This window comes from Physeter macrocephalus, chromosome 19 (genome assembly GCF_002837175.3).
Source record: "Physeter macrocephalus isolate SW-GA chromosome 19, ASM283717v5, whole genome shotgun sequence".
NCBI lineage: Eukaryota > Metazoa > Chordata > Mammalia > Artiodactyla > Physeteridae > Physeter > Physeter macrocephalus.
Window position 1 is genome coordinate 28386357 of NC_041232.1, and position 10396 is coordinate 28396752.

Here is a 10396-nt window from a genome sequence, read left to right on the forward strand (position 1 = left end):
CTCAAGGCTAATCTCTAGGTTGAGGGTAGATCTCACAATGTCAACCTCTCTTAAGAAGTAATGGGCCCTCCAGCAGAACCACAGAATTGGGCCCACTGTTCAACAAAGCAGTTGCACCCTGTGTATCTTCTCGTTTTAAAATTTCCCTTTAGAAAGAATCCTGTCGCATGCCACCACAGAGATCGTAATTACTTAAGAAATTCCTGGTTAAATAAAAATAGCTCCTCCGTAGTCAATACAGATGAAGTAACCCAAGACCTTGGGCTGGTGGGGAGGGGCGGGGCGGAGTGTGGTCTCCACTTTACAGGTCAGGAAAGGGAGGAAAGGAAAATCTAAGCGAGAGGAGATGCTGGATTTCTAAACCCAGGATTGACTCCAGGCCTGCTGGCTGTTCTCAGAGTGGATTTCCCTGGGGTGGGGAATGCAGTCCTGTCTCCTGGGGTCTCCCATTGTGTTCTGACACCCAACAACCAGCATGCATGCTTCGCCGTGTTTTTGTGTTGTTGTGAGCTCAATATAGCCGGATAACAACTGCTTTTAAATCTTGAGTGCCTTTTCTGTCTGTTGCTATCACAACAAATGAAAGCAATTCAGGTTATGTTTACTGATAATTTATAAGCAAGTGCAGCAAGCGAGAGGAGAAGCCGTGGTAGTTGATATTTTTGGAAGGACACACACTGCTTCCAGAGCTGGCTAAGCAAGGAACAAATGACCAGGAGGCGGAGAGGACCACTTACCCTCCCCACTTCCACCAGGTTGGTCACCATGATGATGCTTGCTGTGTTTTCATGCCACACCATCCTCCAGAAGTCATAGATGGTCTCTTGCATTGGTCCTGCAGCAAAACACAGCAGAGACTTTTGTTTTCTTTGTGAGTTTGCAACTGGAAAATTTCTGGGGCTTGCAAAGAAATCTATGGACGGCCACAGGCGGTCCCCTTACTTTTCTAGATGGACAGAGCTCTCCTTCTAGTGTTGGTGCGAGAGGGTATTCTTCCTAAAACGACACCCTTAGAAATACTAAATTTTTCACTCATGGTTGCATTTTATCATGTCATCCAGTGTATCTGCATTTGAGCTCTTTTGCCCTTCTTAAATGACTGCCGGGAAAGAAAGTTATTTCTTCATCATTTAGCTATTTATCTCCATAATACTCAAGAGTGAAATTTAAAAAAAGAAATGGGTACCATTACTCTTCCTGCTAACGACTGGCAGATATCCTGGGAAACGGTATATAGAATGAAATGAGCATCTATAGGAAAAATGGCCTTTTCTTGTTTCTAATATTTTTCTTCTTCTGTGCTATCTGTCAAATTAATCCTTTTTCAAATTTTCGCCTGACTCCTTCAAGTGAGAGAGGAGTTGGATTCAAGCAGTTGTACATCCTGTCACTGAACGTGACCAGGATCTGCTGCCCCAGCTTTTGGGATCTTAATATTAAAAATCTCTTTTTATGGACTGGGAAAAAAAGAGGGAAAATATGGGTTACAAAATGCCAGTGCTATAGATACTGTATAGGTACGGAAAGCTGGAACTTAAACTTTTTTTTAATGCAGATTTTTTAAAAACCCAAACTCGACTTTATGCCCATGCATGTTTGAGGGTCTACATGTAACAGCATAAATCTTTATACGACCAGCAGACATGTGAGGACAGGAGAGGAAGACAACTCCAAAGGCATGGAGAGTCACGTTACACGGGGACTCAGACGAGCATTTAAGGATGGGTCGGGACAGCTGTGCTGCTGTATCTGGACACTGCAGATCACTGGGTGTGGAGCTCAAACATGTGAATTTGAGATCTGCCTCTGACTTGAACTGGCTGTGTGATTTGGGGCAAGTTACTTGGGCCACTGAGACCTTTAGTGTCTGCATCTCTCTTTATCTACATACTGATTTCAGGAACACGTCTCAGGGTTATTTTAAGGATTTGTGGAATGAACGCACACTTAGGCATTTTACACACAGCCAAGCGTCAGAACAAAACAAGGTGCATTTACCTTAAAATATTATAAGGAATGGAGGGAGACAAGTTGCAAGTATATTTAAAGCAATTTGGGCTATAAGTAGATCAATATATATATATATATATATTTTTTGGTATGCGGGCCTCTCACTGTTGTGGCCTCTCCCGTTGCGGAGCACAGGCTCCGGACGCGCAGGCTCAGCGGCCATGGCTCACGGGCCCAGCCGCTCGGCGGCATGTGGGATCCTCCCAGACCGGGGCCTGAACCCGTGTCCCCCGCATCGGCAGGCGGACTCAACCACTGCGCCACCAGGGAAGCCCAAGTTGATCAATTTTTAAGCCAGGTGATGGTTACATGAAGATTCATTATACAATTCTGTCGACTTTTGTACATATTTGAAATTTTCTATAAGTTTTTTTTAAAGAGATATATTATCGAGTGTAGAATTTTATCAGTAAAAACAGAAAGCTTTCTCCATAAATTATTTTGCAGAAATCAGTAGGTTAAGCCATAGGTTAGGAAGAAGAACTTGTAGCCTTCATTTGCCTTATAAAATGAACATTAAGGAATTTAACTCAAACCTTCTAAAGCCCAAGGTAATAAAAGAGTTGAAACTGCAAAAACAAAGACCGAAACAAAAACAAAAAAAACAAGGTGCATTTAAAGATATTTATTAATGGTCACTCATTGGCTGAGCAATGGGGGCACAGCCGGGGGCGCCTTCAGTCATCTCCCCTTCCTCTTGACCAATTACCAGTTGGTTCCTGTGTACTTTTTCTTCTTCTTCCTCACTGTCAAGCCTCATTCCCTCCTCTCTGGAATGCAAACATCTATCGGTCCTCCTGCTGCCATGGCTACACTCTTCCCCTCCCCGTGAGAACCCCTCCAACTCCTGAGCCTCTGTGTCGAGTGCCCTTATGGGACCTTGCACACTGCCCACCATGAAGCTGCACCTGCCATTTGGCCCCGTCCCTTGGCATGTGCGTGCCATTCTCCTGATGCATAGGCTGAAGATTTCAGTGACTTCAGTCAAGGTTACAGGGGGCACAAGTAAACATCGGATTCCATCAGTCACTGTGCTTCTAGCTTTCAGGGAGAGAGGTGCCTCCATTGTGTACTTAACAGCTTGTTACTTACTCACAAGGAAAAAACACCCTGAGTCCATCTTTGTGCAAACAGATAGACAGCCTTCCCAATGTGACCCTGAAACACAGGGCTGACACTTTCTGCTTCCTTCACTAGATGCACAGGCCTGTGTCACCTACTCTGAAACTTCTAGAAACAGTTCTGATGACAAGGGCTACCGTGGATGAATCAGATGTCCCAGTATGGCGGACGGCGAGCGCCTTCAGGGAGAAAGCCCCCTCTCCCCTCTATGCCCAACAGAGACATTCACGGCTGGGGGGGAGTTCCCAGGTGCAACTCACTCGCCCTTTCTTGGCTTCAGACCCTGTTGTGATGACTTGTCTCAAGTTCCGGGGGGCTGGGGGCGGGTGGGGAATGTGGCTGTCGCGGTTTACTGCTCTTTCCTTAGTGCCTGTGGGATACCCAGCACATAGCAGCTCAATGAATAAATGAATGAATGAATAAGTCTGTATGCATCAGGATAAACCATATTATTTACTATTATACTGTTATATTAAATATAAAAATATTAAGTAATGTTAATAGATAATATATGTATGAGTCTGTTTCTTGACATATTTCAGAGATTATGTGTAGAAGCTTGAAAGCACATTGCCTTTACAGCTTCCCGATTCATAGAAGGGGGGGCATCTTTTGCAGGAGCCTCTTCAGAATGAGCGTGATGGTCACCCAGTCCACAGAGCGCCGCTGGGCAGTGCTGCAGGAGCTGGTCCCACCCACTAAGCAGCTGGTTCCTCTGAGTCCCCCTGCCCCGGGGCTTTGCCTCCAATCTTAACTCAACCCGTGATCCGGAGCCAGAGTGCGATCCTGGCTTCCACTAACTGTTCTCCGTCGAAGGCAGTGGTTCTCAACTCTGGCTGCACATTACAATTACTGGGGAGCTTCTAAACAATTCTGATGTCCTAACCCAAGAGACCCTGCATTTATTGGCCGGGGCCGGGGGTTGGGTCTCCTGGGGAAGGACCACAGATCTTCAGCATCAGGGCATTCAGCTCCACCTCCAACCTGTCACGTGGTCTCCTATGGAGGTGGAACTGTGGAACAACCAAGATTTGTAGGTTTTGAATCTACTGAATAGTCTAAGCCGTATACAAGCTCTTTGAATCAAGAAATCCCAATTCTTTCTGATTTAGAAGGAACTTCCCTCATAAAATTTTATCTGGGAACATGGCTGTGCCATTTTACCAAGGGGCAAAGCGGTAGTGAAGGTGACACAGGTTTTTTAATGTTTACTTAACTACGTTTGGGTTATCTTTAAAATAAAGGGCATTTATAAGAATTAGAGGCTCACTTGGGTGATGACAATGATCACTAAATCATCATTTAGTCTTGATGATTCTCTAACCTATTGACCTGGACCAAAAAAAAAAATCAAGAGAGAAGAATGTATTAGGTGAGGGTCTTTTTAGTGCTAAAATTAGGACAGGTATCCAGGAGAACTAAAACAGTTTGGGGCTAAGATCTGAAAATGACTTTGAACACAAAGATTATTCTAAGTTGATCTGAGAAAGAAAAAAATTGGTGCTAGGAAAGGTCCCCCAGCCTCCTTCCCCCACCCTCCCCGTGCAGTTTTGCCCTGTTCTTCTTTGTTCCTTGTCCCTTGTCTCTTGCCTCCTCCCTGGGTGGCACCATGTGCTGTTGGATGTGAGCGTGGTCCCCTCCTGCACAACACTCAGCTCCTCCCACGCCTGGTCCCACACCTGGGGCAATTCAATGATGAAACTGCTCAGGGTGGGCACTGGAGAGTCTTATCTTGGCTGACGATTCAAGATATTTTCATGAATGTTCATTCAAATCTTCTTTTTTTTTTGGAGGGGGAAACACGGAAGAAGGCAGGAACCCAAAGGCAAGGTTTTTAATGCAAAATTTGTCAATCCTGTTTTCCTTTTCCCTTCAACATATTTCAGATTATTTTCTGAGACCCGAATACATTATGATTCAGAGATACACATCTCCAAACAAAATCAAAAAGCACACCGGAGGCTGGGGTGGGGTGACCTCACTGACACCATGTGGTTACAGCAGCTCCTGGTGGCATCGGATGACTGTGGCCATTGTGAGCCAACACCGAGGCTCCAGATGCATGCCTGGTACACAGGGCGCTTACTCTCAGTCCCACACAGTCGCTGGGCTGAAACTGGGGAAGGACCACCTGAGGAGGACCACCTGGGGAGGCTAGGGATGTATTCCTAGTCTTTGATGTCTGTCTCCCAAAAGCTGGAAAACACCCTCAGCATGGGGAGAAAAATCCATGGAGAGGTCACTGGAGATTGCTCTCAGGGTAGACAAACAGCTAAACTCCTAAGACAAGGAAACAGCAGGCAAAGGATGCTGTGAACCCCGCTCCCTCTGGCATGAATGGCTGCAATGACAGCCCCGGAAGGTATCTGATTTCTGCAGTCGCTGGCTCGGTGCGAGCCCCACGATCACTGTGGCCATGAATTTACAGATGCTGGCACTCTAGGCGGGAAGGCTATTCTCAGCAGCTGTCCCCAGGGGACCGAAGCGTTTAAAAGGTAAGGTCCTGAAATTTCAATAGCATCAGGCCAGTACCACAACCCACCTCTCTCTGCTGAGCAGGAGACGTGCGGACGGGTGTTCTTACACCACCCGGCCCTGAAGGAGCGGCAGCAAAAAAGGGCAGAGAGAACTAGAGCAGAATGAAAGCAATGAAAAGCCGTGAAAAGTGTAAGGGAAAGACATTCAAGGATGGCTCTATTGTGTAAGACCAGTTCTCTAGTTCATGGGCAGTAGGAGATATTAAAAATCATAATTTCAAACCTTGACAGAGGACTCCTGCCCCTCCTTTTCACATTCTCATTTCTATATAGTGTGTTTTCTGCGTTAGCGCCACAGGAAGTCAAGGTCCTTGGAGCTCACGGTGGCGTATGAGAGTTTTTGGAAGGGAAGAAAGGGTACAAATACGAACTGGTATTCCACTGTAAACGGGATAATACCTAACTTCTTTTGAGCTCTTACTATTTCCCAGGTCTCCTTTGAGTGTTTTACATGTATTATGTCATTAATTTAAAAATCACAACCTTATCTGATAGGTGCTACTCTTCCCCCATTTTACTGGAAGGAGACTGAGGCAGAGAGAGGTCAGCAAAGTTGTCCACGGGGTGAGGTCTAACCCCACCGGTCACCCTGCCACCAGGTGAGCATCCAAGGAACTGGGAAGGGCCCCACCTGTCAGGTGCGTGTGTACAAGTCATCACGGTCCCGGCAAGAGTAGAAGAGAAGGAAAGCCATGTCAACTACCCGAAAACCACCTTTTTAAATGCCTTTTTATATGAGACCAATCTCCCTCCTTTAAGCCTCCCATGGTCCCACTGCTATAGAATAAAGGCCAAGTTCATGGGCACGTCCCCTCCCAAGGCCCCTTTCTCCGCAGCCTCAACCTCCCCTGCATCCGAGCATTTCCAGAACCCAGCACGTCCTGGTTTACTCCCTCCGTTTTCACCGCCCCCCCGCAAGCCACGTGCCCCCTGAATGACCAGCGTAGCCTCCCCCTCGGCCTCCCCCAGCCTGTTCTCCCCATCTCAGCCACAGCTTGCCTCTGCAAAACGTTACTTTCCTGCTTAAAAATCTTCCAAGGGGTTTCCACTGAGTAAAACCCAGATTCCTTAATTAGGCAAATGTGGCCCCGCACAGCCTGTGCCTGGACCGGGTCTCCAGTCTCGGCTTTTGCTGTCGGAGTTGCCACCTCCCTGGGATCCCTGAGACGATCCCCTGCCAGGACCCCTCCGAGCTTGCTCCATTCATTCTTATCCCCTTCCTGGCCCCTGGTGGGAATCTGAGTGTGCGACCCGTATCCACGGGTAAGCACTTAGCCTGCTCTGTGCCAGGCACCCTGGGAGGGATGGTGAGGGATGCAAAAGTGGTAACAGAAATACAGCCCCTGCTTTCAAGAGGCTTGTGGCTGTATAAGGTGGAGATAAGGCAAGAACACACCACACTCGCATATAAAGTGCAGTAAGGTCGGCGTCCTGGGACTCTTGAACTTCAACTGAGATGTGCACACCTCTGCAGACACAAGGAGATTTTCCAAGGGGGACATGGGTAGTTTCTAAAGTAGTAATTTCTAGACACTTAGCGGCTTTATGGACTCTGCCCAAACTGATCTCCCTGAGGAGCTCCAGGAACAGTGGTCTTTCTCAAACCTGACAAAGCCCTCACTCATCTTAAATATTACTACGGGGCACTGCCCCGGTGAAAAGACCTGCAGGTGTGAAACCAAGGGATGGACTGAAATACTGACCCTGGAAACTCACAGTGCATCCTGCCTTCCCTTATGAAACATATATAAAGGGAAAAATTTGGTGTTAAAAATGGGGTGTTTTGGTTCATCCTGAGATGCTCTGAATTCAGAACATCCAAAGTGGTAGAGGCTGGTAACACTTATTCTTTTAACTGGAACTGGGCTAGGACAGCCAAGTTTTCCTGGATGCAAACCACGGATGAACGTTTCATGTGTTTTCTTTCAGATTCGGTGTGCTTTAATCTATAAGGTGGTTAAACTCTATCGCACATCATAAAATATTTATTCCCATTATATCAATCCTCATTTTATCTTAGAAAATAATTAAATATCGCCTATCTCCTATTAACAAATAAACGTATATAAACCTATGATGAAAACTTTAGATAGCAACTTAAAATGTTCAAAGGGGGTACATAATTTTTTCAAACTTCTTTTGGGGATTCACAAGGGAAGCCATCTGCAGACCACTGTCAGCCAGTGACGTATGTCTACAGCAGTCAACGTCAGGGAGAGATTGTACTCCTTCCTGCAGTGGTGGAGTGCAGAGTGGATGTGACTTTGGCGGGAGGAATGAGGGGGGCAGGTCCTCTGGGTGAAACATCCAGTAGGGGCGACTTAGTGCCACCTGAGTGGGGAAGGGACACATGGGAGCCATCTTGAGACAACATGCGAAATTTTTACAAGAATTGTGGGTTCAGACTTTATGAGTAGTAGAAGAAGACATTAAAAACACAATTAGGGAGCCATCTTTTAGATTGAAAGCCTACCTTCTAGGAAGAAGGCAGAGGAAGAAGTGTTTGGTTGTCTGAGAGGAGGTGGGCTCGGCCCGATGTGTGATGAGGTATCCACAGCCGGATGGAAGGAAGGAAGGAAGGAAGGAACGGAGGGAGGGAGGGAGGAAGGAAGGAATGGAGGGAGGGAGGGAGGGAGGGAGGGAGGAAGGAAGGAAGGAAGGAAGGAAGGGGGCCTGGAGGAGGTGGGCCCAGTGGGCTAGAAAGCTGAGGCCAGGTATCAAAAGGTCAAGTCCAGAGGGAGCCCCTGAGCTTCCCGCAGGTGCAGACAGACATCAGTGTCCAGAGTGGAGGGATCTACTCTATTTATTGAACGAAAACTCCCGAGAAACAGGACAATGTTGAACACGAACAGCAAAGAACTGTAAACAAAGAGATAATGCTCCATACCAATTAATGAGAGGGAAAGTTATAACATACTCTAGATATACTAAAAAATATTAATATATTCTGAGGATGGCTCCCTGGCATCCACAAGGCCGGTGGAAACCAGCAGTGGAGACATCCAGGCACTGATGCCTGGAACCCCAGGGCCCGCGAGCAGCGTGTGGCTCCGGGTGGTGATTCCGGGGCAGGAACGTCACACAGGGCTGGGCAGGAGGACAGGCCCCTGCTGGCCTCACAGCGCCACTGACAGGCTCCCTGGTGCAGAGCAGGGGCTCAGGTGGGTTTCAGGCCTGGGCTGGGCTGGCTCAGGAGCCGGTGGGTCATGGCTGCATCGGCTGACCTTTGAATCAGACTGGGGTCGACAGGGCTGCCCTTGGAGGACAGTGTTGGATGCAACCGAGCAGGATTTTTGCGCAGTGCCATTGCTTTGTCAGCAAAGGAGCTGAGGGCTCTGGGCTGGAAAGTAAGGGCACCTGGGAAGCGGGCCGAGAAGGATGGTGGACAATTAAATGAGGCAGGTGGATGAGTCCTCAGGCCAGGTGTGTTTTACATGCACCACCTCATTTATTCAGCATCACAACTATGTTTCTACCTTATGATGAGAACCACGCTTAGGAGGCTAAGTGACTTTGAAGCTGGGATTCCCACCCACATCAATCCAGGTACACTTCGAAAATTTCAGAATGACCCCCAAAGCCCGGGGGCCTTGTTTGTGCACGTCAGCCTTTAACTACCTGACATGACTGGGTGGTGTGGGGTGCACACCAAATGGCAGAAGCGCAGAGGGAAGGGGCGGGGATCCTAAGGGCAGGGCAGCTGCAGAATCTAGGAGTCCTGGCTTTGGGCGCTGGCCGGGCGTAGGCTGGGTCAGGCCCTGTGGCATCCAGCTCACTCCATCAGAACCGAAGACCCCTGATGCTGAAACACTGATGTGGAAAAGAGAGGCCTAAGATTTACGCATTCCTTTTCAAGCTCTCGCTCATAAATAAAAGTTGCCCTAAATTTCTGATCCATTATTGTTATTGTTGCTGCTGGAGATAATCTAGAATAAGTATTATGAAGTCAGTTACTCAACGTTCCAAACATTAGACGTCTCTTCAGTGGTTTCTGAATGAGTTTTTATTACAAAACTTTAAGTGATTTTTCAATCTGATGCTTCTATAACACTTACGTTTATAATTTTACATTTAGTAGCTTTTCATTTTTGCAGTAGTGAAATGTAAAAGGTAAAATATGCCACCATGCTTTACGGACGGCATCTGTCTGGTATGTCACAAAAGTGATAATGGTGACACAGAAAACATTTGGCTTCTGCATTAATAATTAATAATACTTCACACTTATATGATAGGTGCATTTGCTCTCCCCTGAGGCTACTTAAGTGAAAATCATGGAATTTTTATGAATAATTTTTGGTTTCAGCTGCAGAAAAAGAAAAGCGAAGTTGAGACGGCTGGGTGCACAGGATGAGATTTGCTTATTTTCCTGAATTGTTAACAATATCCCCCCCCAATTACCATTTGAAAGAAACAATAAAGATCAAATAAAGATTTATAAGCAAACACTGAGAAATTGTTCCGTGATGGGGAAAAGTTGGGAATACTTTATTTAACCTAAATTCAAAAATGTAACTGGCAGCATTTTCTAAGGACAGCTCTCATGTGAAACACCCTTTATGTCCAGCATTACAGGGTTAGAATGTTCACCAGTGGAATTTTAATTTAGTAAAAGAAGAGAAGATTGGCATTGAAGCTATAATGAAATAATGCCTTGTTAGAAGTAGGGTCTACCTAAATAGACATTTCTCCAAAGAAGATATACAGATAGCCAACAAACACATGAA

General features: G+C 46.6%; 1 protein-coding gene across 5 annotated transcripts in view; it reads right to left on the minus strand.

Moving 5' to 3' along the window:
• The window catches only part of PTPRM (protein tyrosine phosphatase receptor type M), an 805568-nt gene that overhangs the window by 59445 nt on the left and 735727 nt on the right, over nucleotides 1–10396 (minus strand). For all 5 annotated transcript variants that reach the window (XM_028480386.1, XM_028480385.1, XM_028480384.1 and 2 more), the window contains one exon: nucleotides 738–835. In XM_028480386.1, coding sequence (XP_028336187.1) covers nucleotides 738–835 — 98 coding nt within the window. The remainder of the gene's footprint in view (nucleotides 1–737; nucleotides 836–10396) is intronic.